Below are 18953 nucleotides of genomic sequence, written 5' to 3' on the forward strand. Positions count from 1 at the left end.
CTTCATTCCTTTATGCTGCTTATGTAGGTTAAATCATCCAATATTTGTCTTTATCTTTCTAATTTCCACTTGCCATAATCTCAAATTCTTTCCATTTTGTTGAAAATGGCAAAATCTCTTTTTTTTCTTACAGCAAAATAGTATTCCTCTGTGTATAGATAAAGCACATTTTCTTTATTCAATCATCTATCAGTGGGCACTTGGGTTGTTTTCATTTTATAGCTCTTGTACATAATGCTGTAATAAACACTGTGGTGAGTGTAACTCTTCAAGTTGCCGAACACAGGGCTCTCCAAACCTGAGTCTCTCTTGAAACACCTTCACTATTTGGCCAGAGTTATTATTCTTCACATACGATTTTTCATGAATCCATCCACTTTTTAAAAAATGTTAATATGTTTAACAGACCCGAGAGCAACATCATTTACCAGAAACAGAATGAAACTCAAGGATCAACTCAATGCAAACAAAACAATGTTATGACACATCCTCATTAGATAATGTCTCTAGCTGAAGACAAGTTTGTAACCATCTCTCTTCCTTAAACAAAGGAGGCCAAGTCTTGGGGAAATGCAAAGAACACAGTGGTGCAAACCAAGACTCTCCCCAGCACAATCAGAAATGTTCAAAGAAAATAAGGAACGGAGACACTTCAAATCTTAAGGGATGTTATTTAGTGCCATTTCATGTACCCCTACAATCAGCTCACATATCTGTAGTGGAGAACCTCTCCTCTCTCCTAAGAATGTTGATGGAGCATTTACTATGCGCCCAGTACTTTCTAGGTTCTGGGAAAACAAACATATATTTTAAAAGGGGAGGGATAGGCTCTGTGGCCACATGAAACTTAAAACAAACATTTGAATAAACAGTGTCGAGGATAGGCTTCTCTGCAGTCTGCATCTTAACCTAAGGAAAAGCCCAGATTCAAAACTATGAAAATCAGTTACTAAACCACACCCCTAGAAGGAGACTCAATATTCAACAGTTTTTCTGATTATGTTCACGATAAAAAATGACATGTGGTTATTAGTCGTGAAGTGTCTGGCATACTTTGTAAGCAGTAATAACCACCCCCCAAACCTCAGGGCTTCCCAGATAAACAAGTCCCCACCCAACTGCTCTTCCCCAGCATCCTCGGGGTGGCCCCCAATGCCAAAAGACAACTGACATTTAAAACCTGATTGAAACCACACGAAACCCTGTGTATTTTAAATGTCAGTGAGGAAGGCAGCTGGGCCAGCAGGCTTCCCCAGGACTGATTAAAAAACCACATCTCTGTACTTAGATTTAAAAATCAACCACTAGAGACAGCAAAAGAAGCGAGGGAGGACAGGAGTGACCTTTGAATACAGGGCAATTGAAATGATTCACATTTGTGACTAATTATCTCTTTCTTAATCTTTATGTTTGTCTCTCTTCTTTCAAGCAGCTGTGACCCTTGATCCCACTGAATTCCAGGCTTCTGTTGGGTCTTGCTTTGCCCAGATTTAGAGTGGCCATTTTCTGCTGTGTGTGTGTATGTGTGTTGTTTTAAACGACTGACATTTGTCATTCTTTTAAAGTGCACATAAAATAGAATCTTCCCTCCTGAATTTTGGAAAGAAAAAAATAAATAAAAGGATGCCTATGTTGTTTTTAAAACCTAAAAGCTTTTTAAACTGTCTTAAATGTATGTTCTCCTTGGATACAGAGCAGTATCACCAGCCCAAAACCAGGAGGTAAGGTATTTTAATGTTACTTTCCCATTAAAAGGAATGGTTTATGCTTTAAAATAACATATATGCATATATATATCAATTTAAGGAAGACTTATTACTCTGTGCTGCTGCTACTCACTGTTCTAAGCACTTTACAGATAATTTATTTGGCCCTCATCTTATATGATTAGTTCCTATTATCTCCATTATATAGAACAGGAAAAGAAAGTGCAGAGAGGTGAAGTAACTTGCTCAAGCCCACACAGCTAGGAAGTGGCTATGCTGGACATTGAACCCAGATAGTTTAACTGAGAGGGCCAAACTCTTGACCACTCTCCTATGCTGCCTCCTTCTCCATGACACACACACCACATGCTAAGTGCTTTACATGTGTTATTTCATGTAAACCATAAACATGTGTTATTTCCAAATAACCATGTGTTATTTCATGTAAACAAAAGATCTATAAGGTAGTTCTTATTTTTACTCTCATAACAGATGGAGAAACTGAGGCACAAGAGGCAAAGCACCCCGCCCAAGACCACTTAGCTAGTCAGTGAAAAGTGGTGACCCTGATTTCACCAAAGTGTCACCCAGATATTCACAGTCACAAAAGATGTCTCCCCAGCCCATGTATCTATGGTTGAAGTCAGGGAGGCAGTTCCTGTCAGTGGATTAGAAACCAGCCTCTAATTGAACCTGGAACCTTGAACTCATTAGCCCCATGACAACAGTGCTTAGGCAGACAGGCTGTGAGATCATCTGATTCAGTTCTCTCTTTAATAGATCAGACGAGGAGACTTAGTGACAAGAGTAACTTGGCTAAAGGGTATGTATAGTTACACCCGATTAGAATCCATACCTGGGGATGGGAGAGACTGACACCAGAGCAAAAGGTCTCAAAGTGAGCATCGGGGTCCCCTAGGAGAGTCCTCGGATCTTTTTCACATGGTCAAAACTATTTCCTTAATAACAACTATGGCATTATCTGTGTGTATCCTCGCACCCTCCATGGAGTGAACCATAGTGTTTTCCAGAAATTGCATGACCTGCCAGTCACAACAGATTGGCTAGGATCCAGTTGTCTTCTCTGAAGTCAGACAGTGCAAGAATTTGCAAACATATAATACACGACAACATCTAATATTACACCACATACTGCAAACATACAACACAGTCTTCATATTTTTTGTTCAGAAAGTTATTTTTCATAAAAATGTTAACATAAAATAGGTTTCTATATAAACGAATTAAGGCACATTTTAAAGTGTCACAGGTTTAACTGCTAATAGATAAAGACAGAAATAACCCAAATAAAGGATCATTTCTATATATTAAAAGCATAAAGGGATCCTGGGACCAAAACCTGGACAGTGACTGCCTGGGATGACTAGGTCTGCACAGCCAGGCCCACACCTGTGTTCTCTGAGGTCACAGCACCACAGTGCAGGCTCATAGCAGGGGCATGATATATGTGATTTGAGATGCTGAAGAAATGCCAAGATGGACAGCATCAGTCATCTACTTAGGTGCATGTACCCAGCTGCATAATGACACAAGCTCAGCTTACCTGGAAATAGTCTGATATGAAGGATCCAAGTTCACTCTTCAGCAGCCGCCTGGGGAAAGAGAAACACCGTCAGGCAGCCCGTGATGGTTCAGCTTGTGTGCAGTTCAGGATGCAAAACAGTGCTGGAGTTCTGATGCCTGGAGTGGGGCCAAGGCCAGGGCTAAGAAGGGAGGGCACTTCTCTGCGCCCTGGTAATACCCCTGACACTGAATGCCGGCCTCAGTTTCCCTCAGCCAATAAAAGGAAACAGTGAGGAAAAGGAAAAGTGGTTTAATTTGTTGACAAATGAGGAGGGCCGCAGACGCATGTCTGAAAGACCACTGTCCTGCTCTTTGGCAGAGTGCAGGGTTGTTTATACAAAGGGAAAAAAAGGGGCAGATGGGCAAGGGTCTGCAAAGGGGAGGGGGGAAGGGTCTGCACGGGAGACAGGTGGGCGCCAGCTTGCTTTTTTCAACAACTGCTCCCTTTTCCTTGGAATGCAAGAAGACAAACCTGTCAAGCAGGGGGGGGACATTGCAAGAAATACAGGTAAGACAATCTTGTTCATGTTTATGTGAGTAACCAGTCATAAAGAAGGCAAACTTGTCAAATAAGGGGGAAATTGCAAGATGATGGGGGAAGACAAACTTGTTAATTCTTATCTGAGAAACCAGTCATTTGTAACTGCATCACCCCCACCAAGATTTTTAGAGAACTGTGGTAGTAGAAATTCTAGACGGGGTCCACTCCTTAGATCACTCTATGAAAGACAGCCAGCTCACTAGGGCCACTGCAGGAGATCTAATTCAAAAAGAGTTAGCAGAGGTAGGCCATGGCACCTGTCTTCACGTGAGGTCAAAAAAAAAAAAAAAAAAAAAAAAAGCCAGAAAGAGAAAGACCATTATTTTGAAACACTCCACATTTGCAGACTTTATGTTCTGAAATGCATTTTTCATACATTCTTCAGTCAAGGATGGCAAAGTGGGTGTATTTTTTGGGTTGCAATTATATATTATACATCCTATAGAGTTAGAGAAATTGAGGCTCAGAGAGGCCCCCCAAATAAGTCAATAGCAGAATTAAGATTTGAACCCAAGTCTTCTGCAAATTCAACATCTTTTCCCATAACCCCACCCTATTCTCTCCTCCAAATCTACTGGAGACCATTCAACTTGGTGCTGTGATTTGGGTGGTCTTAACATCATTCCCTGGGCAACTGAAGCAGTCCTTCAAAGGGATTCACTACAGGGAAAACAATCATTACCCATGCATCAAACATTTATTGAGCTGCTCTTTATGTGGTAGAGATTGTTCTAGCACCAGATGTACGGAAACAAATGCAACAGGCAAAGACTATTTCAGGAAGCTTCTATTCTTGGAGATGGGAACGAAGTGTGGATAGACAGCATGTTAAATAAACTCCCAAAATAATTTCAAAAAGTCATCAGTACTCAAATTTTCTTTTTAAATAGGGGTTTTGGTACCAGATACCCTTATCTATTACAAAATATTGGACCATCCCTATTGTTTTTTCTTTCATTTGACCCAGACAAGGCAAGCGAGCTAAAAAAACAAGGATAACTGGTTCCCTGGAACCAGTGAATTCCCTGGGAACTAAACTCTTCATGACTTCAAATGCTTTCATTTACTCATCTCACCAGCCATGATTCTTAAAGAGCAAGCCCTCGAGCTTCTGACACACCTGCTGGGCATTAACTCTTCCCCCAAACTCGTTCCCACATGTCGCAGTAGGAGGAACAGGAAGTTACAGAGAGCTAGTGTTCTGTACAGAACATCATGGACAAATAGAATTGAGACAGAGAGATATCTATGATCTAAATTTCTTTTTTAAAAGACTTTATTTATTTTGTGTAAAAGAACTAGGGTATAGGCCAGAGGTGCAGCAAGTGAGAGAATTCACCAGAAACAGAATGGGGAGCCGAATAGGCATATGTACTGAAATATACTGCTGAGGGGAGCAGCAGGTTAAGACAGGGGAGGTCTGCTGCACCAGGTGGGTTTGGTCCCTGGCCCGGGATTGAACTCAGGCTATAGTAGTGATAGTGCTGAGACTTAACCCCTGTGTCACCTATGATCTAAATTTCTGTAATAGGAAGACCTCTGTGCAGCTACAAATGTGTGTTAAGCAAGGAAAATACATACTCTTCCCACAACAGAAAATGTGTTCTGTGGACACTGCATTTTGATATCCAGACAAGCAGGAAGAGAAGAGCCTGGAAGGCTATCCCACCAGCACAATCCAGGGGCTTATGCAGACAGGGATGCCTTTATCAGTCACTGGCCAAGGGCAGGCCAGTCATTGCTGCTCTTTGAGGCTAGAGGCATCTCCCTTACAGGAACCAGAAATCTAGTGGGCAGCCCCAGCTGGAGAGTGAAACAGGAAGAGGCAAAGAGGTTGCTTCTAACCACGGGAGCAAGAAACATCTCCTGACAAAGACTTAGCAGCCATTGGGAAGTCTCAAACCCATAGGTGAAGAAACCAAGTTGTATCAAAAAGTAAAAAACATGCCCTAACCAAAGCCAGGAACAAAGTTCCCCAAGCATATCTTGGGTACCCATAGAGCTGAGGGACTAACACAGTTATGTGACCAAAGAACACTCTGTGGAACTGGTGCCCAAGGAACCCACACTAGGAAAACTGCTCCTGAGGATGCTTCAGAAAAACGGAACAAGAAGGAGGCCAGGGGTAAGGGTCGGCATCAAGGTCAAGAACTAGGGAACACACCTGGACCAAGAGAGAGGAGGGATCTGTGCGGGTGTAACAAGGGGACACTGGGGCTGGATGTGATTAAACTAGGTGATTATTGCCCCCGGAATGTCACCATGATGTTCCCCAACTCAGGACACCCCAGAGGTCTCGTCTCCTTCCCAGGGAGGCACAAAGGCTGCGGCCCACAGGGAGGGTGCAGGCTCAGCCTTTATGTGATGGCCCAGAGCTGCAGCAAGCCATGGCCAAGGCCAGCACTCTGTGGTGGCACAGGCAGCCAAGCTTGAGGTAGGAAGCAGCTGATAAAGGAGCACAGCCTGATGAGGGGACCTGATACAAGACAAAGGCTTCCAAAAAGGACTCTGGAGCTAACTCGAGCAAAAAGAGTTAGCTCAACAAGGTGCAAATGGATGAGAATTAAAAAAAGAAGACATGAGGTGCTTCCATCAGGTGACCCCAGTCCTTTACTGAGCAGGGGCCAAATGCAGGTGTGGGAACCTGCTTTATAACCTTTAAACCTTTTTTTTTAAAAGATTTATTTATTTATGCATACAAGAACTGGGGTACAGGCCAGAGGTGCGGGTGGTGAGAGGATTTGCCAAAGACAAAGTGGGGAACAGAATAGGCAGACTGACTGAAATATGCTGCTGAGGAGAGCAGTGGATGAGACAGGAGAGGTCTGCTATACCATGTGGGTAGCTCCCTGGCTGGGGATTGAACTTGTGCTGCAGTGGCTGCAGACAGCTTCATAGGCTGTGTCTTAAACCCTTACACTAATGAACTAGAACCAGTCTTGTCAAAAGAATTACACGTTTGTCCTATTATCAAATCCCGAGTCCCAAACCCTCTCCAGAAGGTATTGTTATACAAAATTATCAGAACAGCACAGACTATGTGATCACGTGAGCTAACATTCTATGGCCCTGGTGGGTAAATAAGTAAATTGCTCTGACCCTTACCAAACTGTAGGGTAAATGAAGACTGCTCAGACTTTTGCACTGCTGGCCTCTGTGGCTATCCCCTGTGGCCATGAATGCTGAGGCCCAAGTTGCTGTCTCTTAGCAACTTTGTTTCCCCTAACCTGTGGGGCTGATGCCAAGGGCTCCAATGTTCTCTTTCAAGCTGCCTGAACCACTGATGAACCTCCCCAGCCTGGGATGGCTGTAGAATAAATACAAACCTTATTTCTGTCTGAGCTAGTTTTGATTTGGACAAGGTCACTGAATCTATGGACTGAATTTTCACTGCAGCAAAATATGGGAAACAACAAAAATGTGTACCAATTAATACTCATTAAAAATTCAATCCCCGGCCAGCCAGGGAACAACCCACATGGCGCAGCAGACCTCTCCTGACTTGCCCGCTGCTCCCCTCAGCAGTGTATTTTGTCAGTCTGCCTGTTCTGATCCCTGCACTGTCTCTGGTGAACCCTCTTACCCTCCACACCTCTGGCCTGTACCCCAGTTCTTGCATGCATAAATAAATAAATCTTTAAAAAAAAAAGTTATGCTACGGGCAGCACAGCTTTCTTTAAAAAATTAGGGTTCATTCATACAAGGGGATTCTGTACAACTGAAAAAAGAGTGAAAAGTGCTGTAGAGGACACCAAAGAATTTACATTACATTGAGTGAAAACAAAAACAAAATGGAGAACAGTGTGTTAAATCTGCTACCTTGTGAAAAGGGAAGAGAAAAAGAATAAAAAGAATACCTATTTCGATATAGGCGATACCAACAAATTCATTTGTCAAATCTTTTCTTAAAGCTACGGTTCTGCAACAGCTAGACATTTGGGTTCCAACAGACTCTCTGGACTGAGATATACAGTGTCTTGACTTTTAAATAGACAAGCATTTTAAAGCTTCTCTTAAATGTACTGAGTTTTCCCTCCTCTTCGCCAACTCCCCGGGGAAGGGTTAGAAAAGGTTGAAACTGTTGCTGGGAATGAAATAGGACAAAACACTTTAACAAACTCTACTCCCTGTTTACAGACCAGTCTGTGTTCTTCGTAGACAGGTCCAGTCTCCCCAATTGCTTTTCCATACATGGTCTTTATATATGCAAAAAGAAGTTCTAGAAGAATACCTAAAAACTACTGTTAGGATAGTCACGTTTCGGGGTGGGGTGGAAACTGGGTTTCTGGGGTACAGGGGAGTAAGATTCTTCCTGATGGACTTAATTATACATGTAATAATTTTGTACCCTGTGAATCAAACCTATTCATTTCTTTTTAATTTTCTTAATTAACAAGAACCACCACCAAGGCTATCACCAGAGGGCTTGAAGCTAGAGAAAGAATTGTGGGAATGAGTTCCATCAAGGGCACATCTCAGGAAGCAGGCTGTTGTGGGGGTAGCGGGTTCTAACCTGCGATCCAAATCCACCTCAGGCTGGAAACCTGAGGACTGATGCTGAGAGGGACAGGTTGAGGGTAGCTTGGGCTGGCCAAACTGACCTGAGAGAACGCAGCTGAGGCAGACTGCAAAATTGTTGATGTAGCTCACTACTCGGTGTTTACTCTTCTTGCGCTTGGTTTTTAAGGAAGGGGTGCTTCTGAAAATGCTACTCTGGTCTTAGCTGAACTGAGAGAAAAGGGATTTTCCCTCCCTCTGTTTTGATCCACCATTTCCAGGGGGAACTCAGCAAAAGGTCCCCTCCAAAAAAAGGAAGGAGCAGCTGATAGAAAACAGGGACCCCATGAATTAGTTCAATGACTCACAGCCATTTACTGAAAACCACATATTATAGACATAGTGCTAGAGGCTAGAGGAACAGGAGTGGGGACTAGATTTCTCCTCTCTGGGCCTCTCATGAGACACAAGAGCAACATCTTCCCCAAAAACTAAGAGTGAAAGTATCAAGGCAGTGGCGGTCCGGAGACCTACACCCACAGAGGGGCCGCCACCCCAGGACCTTCCTCATTCCCTTTATGTCTTCAGCTTATAAAACACAGGAAGAAAGAAAAGCAGGAGAAGGACGAAGAATGAAAAGTGCCAGTGGCTCCCTAGACATGGCAGGGATGGAAATCCCGGTTTCCCACGTGCTTCTTGGTGGACACAGAGGCCGGAGTCCACAGCTTGCCTACTGCTTTGTCATCCCTCCCAAGGGTTTCTTCCTGGAAAAGGGAAAGCAATTACTTAGTGGAGAAGGCAGAGGGGTAGGGGAGAAAAGAGGAGAGAGAAGGGAGAGAAGAGACATAGAGAAGGAAAGACTTTAGGATTTAAGCCTAGAACAAAACTATAAGGTCATCGTAACAGCTCCAGTCTTGACACACAAGGACAGCAACTCTGGAGGTGATGAGTAGGGCAAGTAGGCCCACAAGATGGAGACCCAGCAGACTGGGTAAGGGTGCAGGCTTGGAGGCCTGAAGCCTGTGGTGAACATTCACCGCGGTGAGTGAGCTTTGCAGGTTAGTCCCTTATATCTGCTCCCTCAAGGGAATTTGGAGATCATGAGGACACCTACCTCTCAGGAATATTGCAAGGACTAAACACATTATTCCTAGAAGGGGGAGTTCCCAGCACAGTGCCGGCACAGGTCTGGCTTGGCAAGTGTCTGCCATTGGGATCCTGCCCAGGTCCAGCTGACCCTGAGCCCATGCTCCTGAGAACTCCCTTCTACTCCCTTCTCAGCATCTCCGGCAACCTGGGGCCTAGTATTAAAGTCCCAGGTGAAATTCAAGATGGGGGCCAGCCTACCCTGATCAACACAGATCACATGGTGGGGGCAGAGCCCAGGGGAAGGGGTTTCAGGACTTGGGGACTGAGGTCAAAGCTACTTCCCTACTTAAATAACTCCTGCCTCCTCTGGTCCACACATTAGACTTCACGCCAGGTTTCATTTGAAAACACAATTCTGTTCCCAGCCACCACCATCAGCAGCAGCCATGGAGCTAGACAAAGGAAGCAGGACACTGAGAGTAATGGGAAGGGAAGGCTTATGTGGGGCCCAAACCAGAAGGGAAGCAGGGCATGAGGTTCGGTGGTTCAGTCAGAAGCCAAAAGGGCCATAATAGGAAAAAATGGGGAAGCGCTCACTGGTCTGTATTATCTCACCCAGCCCTCCCTTGCAGGCTGACCGGGTGAGACGCCACCTCAGTTGACAGGATTTCCTGTTTGACACAGGCCTGAGATCTTGCCCCTCACTGTCTGTCAACTTAACTTCCCATTTCTGTGGGCTTAAAGGTAACAGACACACTGGCTGAGAAGTGCAGGGATGATGGCACAGTGGAGATGACAGAGAAATCACCTGGGCAAAGAGCCACACTGTCCCTGGCACACACGGAAGACGCAAGGCAGCAAATCCTCAGAAGAGGATGAGCAGCTTGGGGACAGATAGCGCGGGGCTCAAGTTTAGCCAGAGGAGTTGGGGTAACTGTGTCAGATGTTAAATATTTCTGTGCCATCTGGTAATTAGGGGCTGCCCCCCATCCCCCCGCCACTCTTCCACTCCACCCTGACCCTTTGGGGAAGCCTCACGACTCTGCAATAGCTGATGGCCTCAGGGTCCTTGTCCATCTCTATAGCTGGACAGTGCCTGTCTAACCTGATTATTAGAGCACACACCTCGATTCTGCAAGAGGATATGCTTCAATGAGGCAGCATTTTAAGCAGGAACATATGGGCATGACCCTTCCTCCCTGACTGTTCCTTGGGGACCCATTAGAGGTGGTGTCCTTGTCTCAGGGAAAATGCTAGTATTCCCTCACCTCTATTACTGTGCTGCAGTGGAAACAATGAAAAGGATGGAAGAAACCAACAAAAGGCAGGTTTCCAGTTCATAATTCTGTCACATTCACACACACACACAAACGCGCACACGTGTGCATGTGCACACATGATGCTAGGCAGTTGGCACACAGTTTATAGAATTCTCCAGTAGCTGGAGAATCAGTAGAAATGATTCTCCTTTTACAGGTGACACCACTGATGCTCAGAGCCTTGCCTGGGGCTAGACACTGGTGGATCCCAACTCAAACAAAGGCCAACCCGAGCTAATATTAGCCTGTGGTGCCCCAGGCCCACAGGGGCAGGTAGGTAATGGGAGAGAGGGAAGTAGTGGGTGCAAACTGCGGGGGCACTAAAGCCAGCAGCCAGCCCCAGTCTAGACTATGGGTCCAGCATTACCTGATGTGAACTTCTCAGAGAGGCCTGAAGTTTTAGGCCTGGAGTTTTGGTCAGATTTCTGAACACCACATAGGCCAACTACTGTGGGGCATGGTCCTGGAGGGTTCCAATTTGCCACTTCCCTCTAACTACTCTTGCCGGCCAAAAAGTCAGGTCTGTTTCTCAATCACTGAAGACAAAATATGTAACATGTAGTCAGGCAGAGACACCTGGGCCAAAAAGAGGAGACTGCACCTTAAACTTTCCCCAACCAGGGTCCTCAGAAGACAATGCCCTCTTACCTCAGGATCTGTTCATGGATCTGTGCAGCAGCACATCAAGCCTAATTGTGGACAGTGCCAGCCCTGTGTGAGTCTTGCAGCTAACTTACTGTGTTTAAGAACCCAGGAGGCTCAGGTTCAAACCCTAGCTCAGTTGGTGCACCTCTCTGACTCGTTACTCGCTCATCTGAAAGATAGAGATATAGTGCCTGTCTCTGAGGGTTGGTGAGCTTTAAACAAGTCAGTATTCATAAGCACTTAGAACAGAAGCTGGCAGGTGCTGAAGACAAAACAAAGGTCAGCTATCATCACTACCTCATGGAATCCCATCTCAGACTGGTCTACACAGCCGGCCAGTCACCTGCATCCAGGCTATTCTCCTTCTCCTCCTCCTTGTCCCAGCACACTCAGCACTCCCTTAAAGAGCTGGAAATATCAGAGGTGGATTTGCCTTCGGGGTTTCAAGGAGCCTGCTGCCTCAGAAGGGGGACTTTTAGATTCAGCCCTGTCAGAGGTCAAGCACCATTCTTGGAACCTCTTTTTACCCTGAAAATCTCTGGGTTTCCTCCCCACTGCTGCCTCCCTTCCAACAAGAACAGAAGCAGAGTGGTTGGAGAGAGAAGGAAAATGTGAGTTTCCTGCCTTAGGCCAGCTGCAGATAACTCATCTCTGGCTTCCAGAAACCCTCTGAGCACTTATTTCTGCAAAGAAAAAAATAAAATCCCCCCAGGGAGAAGAGAGGCATGGAGAGAGCATTGGAGAGAAAATAATATCCTAGTTACTTTTTCCATCTGACCCCCCACCTGTTCATCCCTCAGACTTCAACAGAAGCGTGGTTGTCCTCTCAAATCTAATTACGCGCCCATCTTCCACACTCCCCAAGCAATCTGTTTTGCTAAGATCCCCCTTAACATCTCCAGTCATCATTGCTGGATCAGTTCCCTTTCACTCTGCAGGAAGTTTCCTCAAAACAAGAAGTAACCTACTCAACAGCCACCCTAACACCGAACCCAGCACCTGGCCCAGCACTTCACAAACATTCATTCAGGAAATGAGTATAAGTATCAATGACCCCACCTCTACACACACACACCAGCCAGTGTGAGTGTGAAGTGTAGTGGAAAAAAAACCACTTGCCTGGGCTCTTCTAAAAAATAGTACCCTTAAGTCATAGGCTTCTCACACTTTTCTAAGTCTTCTTGATGACATTCAGTCAGTAGAATAGTTGGTTGAAAACATTTGGGAAACATGTGCTCCTCTGTCAGAGTTTGGCCACTCTTGTTCTTGGAAGAGCTCATGAAACCTGAACTCCTAACCCAGAGAGGTCTCCACTGCCAAATGCAGCCACAACAGGACAAACTAGAGAGGGACGTTAAAACCCACATCCATCCCCATGGAGAATGTATTTATTTATTTAAAGATTTACTTATTTATGCATACAAGAACTGAGGTGTAGGCCAGAGGTATGTAGGGGGTGAGAGGATTCACCAGAGACAGAGTGGAGAACAGAACAGGCAGATCTACTGAAATACACTGCTGAGGGGAGCAGTGGGTGAGACAGGAGAGGTCTGCTGCGCCATGTGGGTAACTCCCTGGCTGGGGATTGAACTAGTGCTGCAGTGGCTGCGGATAGCTTCATAGTGCTGTGTCTTAACCCTTGGCGCCACCAGGAGAGCCCTCCAACCCCCCCCCCCGCCCGAGAATTTAAACACAAGAAGACACTCTGGGCCAGTCCAAACTCAGGGAAGGCAGAACTGTGGATTGTGATGACTAGGAATTACCCTAGACTATGCCTATTTATCTCCCTCTTGTATAATTTTTTAAGTTTAACATTCGGCTTACAACACTGTATATGATTCAGAAATATAGGATCCCACCTCTTCAGGTGCATGGTACTGCACCACACCCACTGGCAAGGCACCCATAATCTTCCACCAAAGTCCAATGGGCCTTCTCCCATTTTCTTCTTTGCCCTCACCCTCCCCCTTTAGTAAAAGGACATATTCTTGCCTTGCAAATCCTATTATCTAAGGTGGTTTCAGTAGAAAACATTCTGATGTATGGTCTGCATACTGAGAGACCACATGCCCTGACTTTTACTTGGGGAAAATTTGCTGCCTTATTGAGGCGTGACATTCCTAGTGAATTTGTTCTTAAAAGGAAACCACATTCCTCCCTTGATCTAACGAAGTGTTTAGAACTTGACAGTCCTTAGTGCAAAGTTATTTCTCATAGCTACTCCAAAGTCTACCTGCTAACATTTAAAAACTAGAATTCATTTTCGATGACGTGTCTCAGAAGAAAGGAGCAACTTCTTGCAAGCCTACATTTTAGGGCCCATTTAGGGTTCCTACTTCCTGGTCATCCTTTGCATCTGGCTTTGGTTTAAATGAATTCCTGCTTCCTGAGCATCAATACTAACTCCACCGTTATAAAGATAGCCAGGGCTGGGTAAGGTGACCAGGAGAAAGTTGATTTAGTCTTTGACACTGGACATGGATAATCCATCAAAGTTTATTATGGTTTGGCTTGAGCAGAATGGAGAACCAAGAGCCTCATTTCCTCTTGTTCTTTTCTCTGCGGAAAAGGAGGAACAGCTGGCTCTCCTTGTAAGAACTCAGCCTCACCCAAGCTTTGTATCCAGCACATTCTTGGAGGAGTCTGTCCCAGACCTTCTTAGCTCAAAGTGAGCTCACTTCACCCAAACTGCTAGACAATCTTTATTCAGTATTGTTCATGGGACAATTCATCACACTTCCCTGTGCTTGCTAGCATGGAACACGCCCATCACTTATCACTTTATCATTGCTGAATTGTCACAATAATAGGAATAATGACAACTCACATATTTTATGCACTGTATCCTGTGCCAATGATGCTTTTAGCATTGTCTTAGTTCTCCCAAACACCATGAGGTGGATGCTATTAGGATCCACATTTTATAAAAAAAAAAAAAAACCTAAAATAAAAAGAGGTTTCGAAAAACAAAGTAATTTGCCCAAGGTAACAGAGTTAGTCTAATCTTGATCCCCAGTTTTTCTGACTCCAGTAGCTACTTCTTAATGCCCACAAAACTGTCACAACTGATTGACAGTGAAAATAACCTAGTCTTCTCCATATCTGCTTCCCTACATTCCTGCCATCCTGTGCTCCTCGCTCATGTATGCATCTTCCCCACAGGTCATGCCTCACCCCTGCTGTGCTTACCAGTCTATATAGCAAACATATCGTTCAAGAAAAAAAAAGGGAAAATCTAAACCCAACAGTCCATTCGAGTGTAACCAGAGAGCAGAGAGTAGTGGCATGTCTATTTTGGCATTTTCATTATTGAAGCAAAACAGCTGTGTTTATTTTCATATAGACACTTGCAGATGTGGGTACACATGGGGTGAGCTTGCTTCACTCAACTTGGGACCACCAAGTCAAATATGTGCCTAGGATTGTTTTCACATTCTCAGTTACACTCTGAGTCTCTGAAGTGAGAAAGCCCATCTTCGTTCTAAAAATCATCCTAAATAGAAGGCTGGGGGATGGAAGGTCCAGAAACATGGGTAAGAGGAGAAATGATTTTTGAAAGCTTTGACTGATTCTGGGCTCAATTCATATCCGAGCAATTATGTTTCAAACTAAGACCACAGACGTAGAGAAGAACAGCCAGCAGCCCCCTTGAGCCCAACACTGGAAAGGAGGAATCAGGGAATATCCTGCTCTTCAGAAAGGTGTTTAAGAATAACAGCACAGGATGAGAAATGGGGCCCTAGAGACCTCAGAAGAGGAATGATAACAGCAGGAAGATCAAGACCATCACCTTACTCTTTCCTCTGACCTAAAACCTCTCTCTCTCTCTCTCACACCTCACTATAGTATGAAGAACACAGACATTACTATGAACACAATCATGTAACAGTGTGTCCCCCAAATTCATATCTTAAAGCCCTACTCCTCATATGATGGTAGCCTGGAGATGGGACCCTTTGCAGGGTCATTGGGTTTGGTCATGAAGGTGGGACCCTTAGGATGGCATTAGCAAACTTACAAGAAGGGCACTGGCGTCTGCTGGAAGAGAGCCCCCACCAGGTGTTACACCTGCCTACACCGGGACCTCAGACTCACCAGTTTTCAGAACAGCAAGAAATAAATGTCCACTGGTTAAGCCAACCAGTCTGTTGTATTTGTTACAGCAGCCTGAGCAACTAACACCAATGTCTAAGTCATACAGGAGTGCAAATTCCAACTCTACTGTTTTTAGCTGCATGGTTCCTGAACATGCAGGTGACAAAGGTGTGCTGGTGACAATGTTCCTCAAATGACTACGAGGGGGGGGCCTAGTATGTGGATGTAGGTGAAGGGTACCCATGCATTTTCCAGCACTGCCATCCACATTAGCTTCCTTTTCCCCATCCACAGTCAGAGCTAGAATCTGGGATGTGCCACACCCTATTAGCTGATCTTTTAAAATTCACCCCATAGATGTATTTTGTTGGCCTGTGCCAATGTATTTTGTTGGCCTACACCAATGTTTGGAGAAACGTGGATTACTTACCAACACAAAAGATCAGGAAATTTTACATAAAAACCCAGCTTCCAGTTCTTCTTGAGAAATACAATAAATTCTGTGTTCTGCCAGGGTAATCCTCCTTGGTTGGCTCTGTTGTCAACCACCCAGGCCAGGCCCACCCATTTAGAAGACTTGCTTGGAACCTGCAGGCTTCTGAGTTAGCAGCCCCTGGGTTCACAAGGCTGGGGAAATCTGGCATGGACAGTCCTTTCCTAACAGCACAGAACAAAGATTTTTAAGGTAGTTTCAGGATTAGTTTCCTGAAGTGAGGAACAATTTGCACTTTCCGGACTCACTGTTTTATTTATTTTTACTTCATTGCGAGTGAAAGAAATCTTATGCAGGACAGAATCTCAGTTCTTGGAGTAAAACTGAGCTCTTGCAACTCAAGGATTGGCCAACCCCTCTTTGCCCCTGTCACTCAACCTCTCGAGGCCTCAGTTTCTTACTCTGTACAAGAAGGCTTTGGGTTAGATGATCCCTATTGTCTCTTCCCATATCTGTTTAAACATTATGTGAAATTCAAGTGCAGGGGTAGAAATTCAACACAACTGTGTTTACTTCTGAGCCCTAAAGATTTTAATGAAAGCAGAGCTCTTAAAACACCTCATTGACTGTTAATACAGGTCTTAACTAAATGTAAACAGAATCCACATAATGGCCTTGTTTATTGTTCTGCCCATTCCAGGGCTGGGCCTTTTGCCTTGATGTTCTCCACTTAACACACCAGTGAGGAATGAACACCAGGGCATTAAATGACCTGATGTTCAACCTCCTGTCCCCAGGAGACCCTTTGCTTGGAGTGCTGCCTGCCTCTCTGCCCTCATTTCATCAAAATACATGCCCATCCACACCAACACCCAGGCCCTGGAGCTCTATACATATGGTGTCTTGCTCATAGTCCCCCCGAACATTTGCACCTACAGTTTCCACCACTTAGTGTCTTCTTCACATAATTACTTCCCACTGGTCCTTCTGATGTACCATTCCTGGCCTCCTTGGAGAGAATAAGTCACGCTAAAATATATTTTCATGCTGCCAGCTATGTGGTAGTGGCTGTCCCAGTTGCACTTCACATTTTACATGTATCATTAGTTGATTGATATCATCACCCCAACAGAATATAAATTCCAGGAGGGCAGAGTCTATGTCTGTCTTGGCTCATTGTCATCTCTCCAGTACCTAGCCACGTGGGAGACAATCAGATATTTGTTACAGATTAATGTATGAAAAGCTGACACAACCCTACTGGGAAGATTCTGGAAGACATTAAACTCCCTAAAAACCATGTCTAATTGAGGGTTGCAGTCTCAAAATCTAATGGTAATGGCAACACAACGCTGCTAGTGATAGAGCTATTAGTACCAAGTACTTAGCATGTTTCAAACTTGGCCTAAGAGATTCCTTGTGTCATACCCAGTTTCCACAAGAATCCTATGGAATTAGGTGCATTTACCCTCTCTGTTTTCAAATAAGAGGAAACCAAATCACAAAGAAGTTGATAAGTCATTTAGTAAAAAGGAGAACAATAAAATCCCATATGGTCTGGTTCCAACCCCAAGCTACCTTGCTTTATATGCTGCCTAATAGTTAAACGGGGTACAGTAAATGTTTACAGAATCCATGAGCTACCAGGTAGCCACCCTGCACCATTGGTGCCCCCTCCTCTGCCACACACATTCTATATACATGAACAATGGATGAATCCTCTTTGGAAAAGAGGTCTAGACAAGATAAGGGTCTCAAAACTTAACAACAGCCATAAAAGCGACATAAATGCCAACAGAAGAAGCAAGGAGAACCAAGTAGGAAAAAAATCCTTACGATAAAGCCGCTGGTGGGGTAGCCCCCTGTGCCCCAGCTCAGTGGGAAACAGTCCCTGGCCTGGCCAGACACGTACCTGATGTTTTCGTTCAGTGCATAGAGCTCATTGCTTTGTAGACCGCCCCCTTTGAAGACGTTGATCACGGCCGACTGGACACTGTGGGGAAATAGAAATGACTCCTTGTTAGAGGATCTGCCTCCTGGGGCCATCTCAACAAATAGCTCAGGGCTGAAGGCAGGTGGGGGGGCCAGGAAGCCTGTGGCACAAACACAGCCACGATTTCCATCCATGGAATTCTTCACATCCTCCCCAGGGTCCTTGGGGAGGAAGGAAGACAAAAGGACCCTCAAGTAACCCCTCTCCCTCCACTTTCTTGCAAGCAAGCTGTCTTCCTCCCTGGCCTTGCTGGCAGCTGGAGAGCGGCAATAACAAAGGCAGGCAGTGGGATCTGGTCTTAGGAAATGGTGTGGCCAGCACCACTGGGCCCGGAGAACCCAAATGGTGCTGACTACAAGCAGCTGCTGGCCTGTGACTGAAGTTCTTTCACCTGGGAGCTCCTGTCTTTACTGGTAGCCTGGAGGCCTGGGGCTAGTAGGAAATAATTCACTGCCCTTTTAATAGTTTCCTTGGAAGAACTTCACAGAAGCTGGTCTCATTTACCTCTTTAACTCCCACTCCTGGAGGTGTACAGGCAAGTAGGGTCAGCCCCTGGAGAAGTCACAGCTTAAATCTATGATTTCTGGAACCCCAGCCCAAAACTTCAGCAAGCCACTGATTACACTCTTATCTTTATCAAGGGTCCTGGGTCTTTTCTAAAGAACAAGGATTGGGCCTCCCTGGTGTCACAAGGAGAGAAGCACAGCACTGTGAAGCTGTCTGCAGCCTCTGCAGCACGAGTTCGATCCTCGGCCAGCCAGGGAGCAACACACATGGCATGGCAGACCTCTCCTGTCTGGCCTGCTGCTCCCAACAGCAGTGTATTTCAGTCAGTCTGCCTGTTCTGTTCCCCACTCTGTCTTTGGTGAATCCTCTCACACCTCCTCCCCCCAAGGCTCTGGCCTGTACCCCAGTTCTTTTATGCATAAATAAATAAATCTTTAAAAAAAAGAACAAGGATTAATTTAACACCAGAACATTTCAGAGTCCTCTGCCCATCCCCATCAGGAGTGGTGCGTTCATGTCACTGAGAAAATTCAAATGACCCAAA

At 45.1% G+C, this 18953-nt stretch overlaps 1 protein-coding gene across 8 annotated transcripts in view; it reads right to left on the reverse strand.

Annotated features, from left to right (window-relative positions):
- The window catches only part of PRR5L (proline rich 5 like), a 150872-nt gene that overhangs the window by 30604 nt on the left and 101315 nt on the right, over nucleotides 1–18953 (reverse strand). For all 8 annotated transcript variants that reach the window (XM_037522450.2, XM_054699268.1, XM_054699265.1 and 5 more), the window contains 2 exons: nucleotides 17822–17902; nucleotides 3271–3319 (listed from right to left, as the gene is read on the reverse strand). In XM_037522450.2, the coding sequence (XP_037378347.1) occupies nucleotides 3271–3319; nucleotides 17822–17902 (130 nt within the window). The remainder of the gene's footprint in view (nucleotides 1–3270; nucleotides 3320–17821; nucleotides 17903–18953) is intronic.

Source organism: Talpa occidentalis, unplaced genomic scaffold, assembly GCF_014898055.3.
Source record: "Talpa occidentalis isolate TD23 unplaced genomic scaffold, MPIMG_talOcc4v2.1 talOcc4.3, whole genome shotgun sequence".
In the NCBI taxonomy this organism is placed as follows: Eukaryota; Metazoa; Chordata; class Mammalia; order Eulipotyphla; family Talpidae; genus Talpa; species Talpa occidentalis.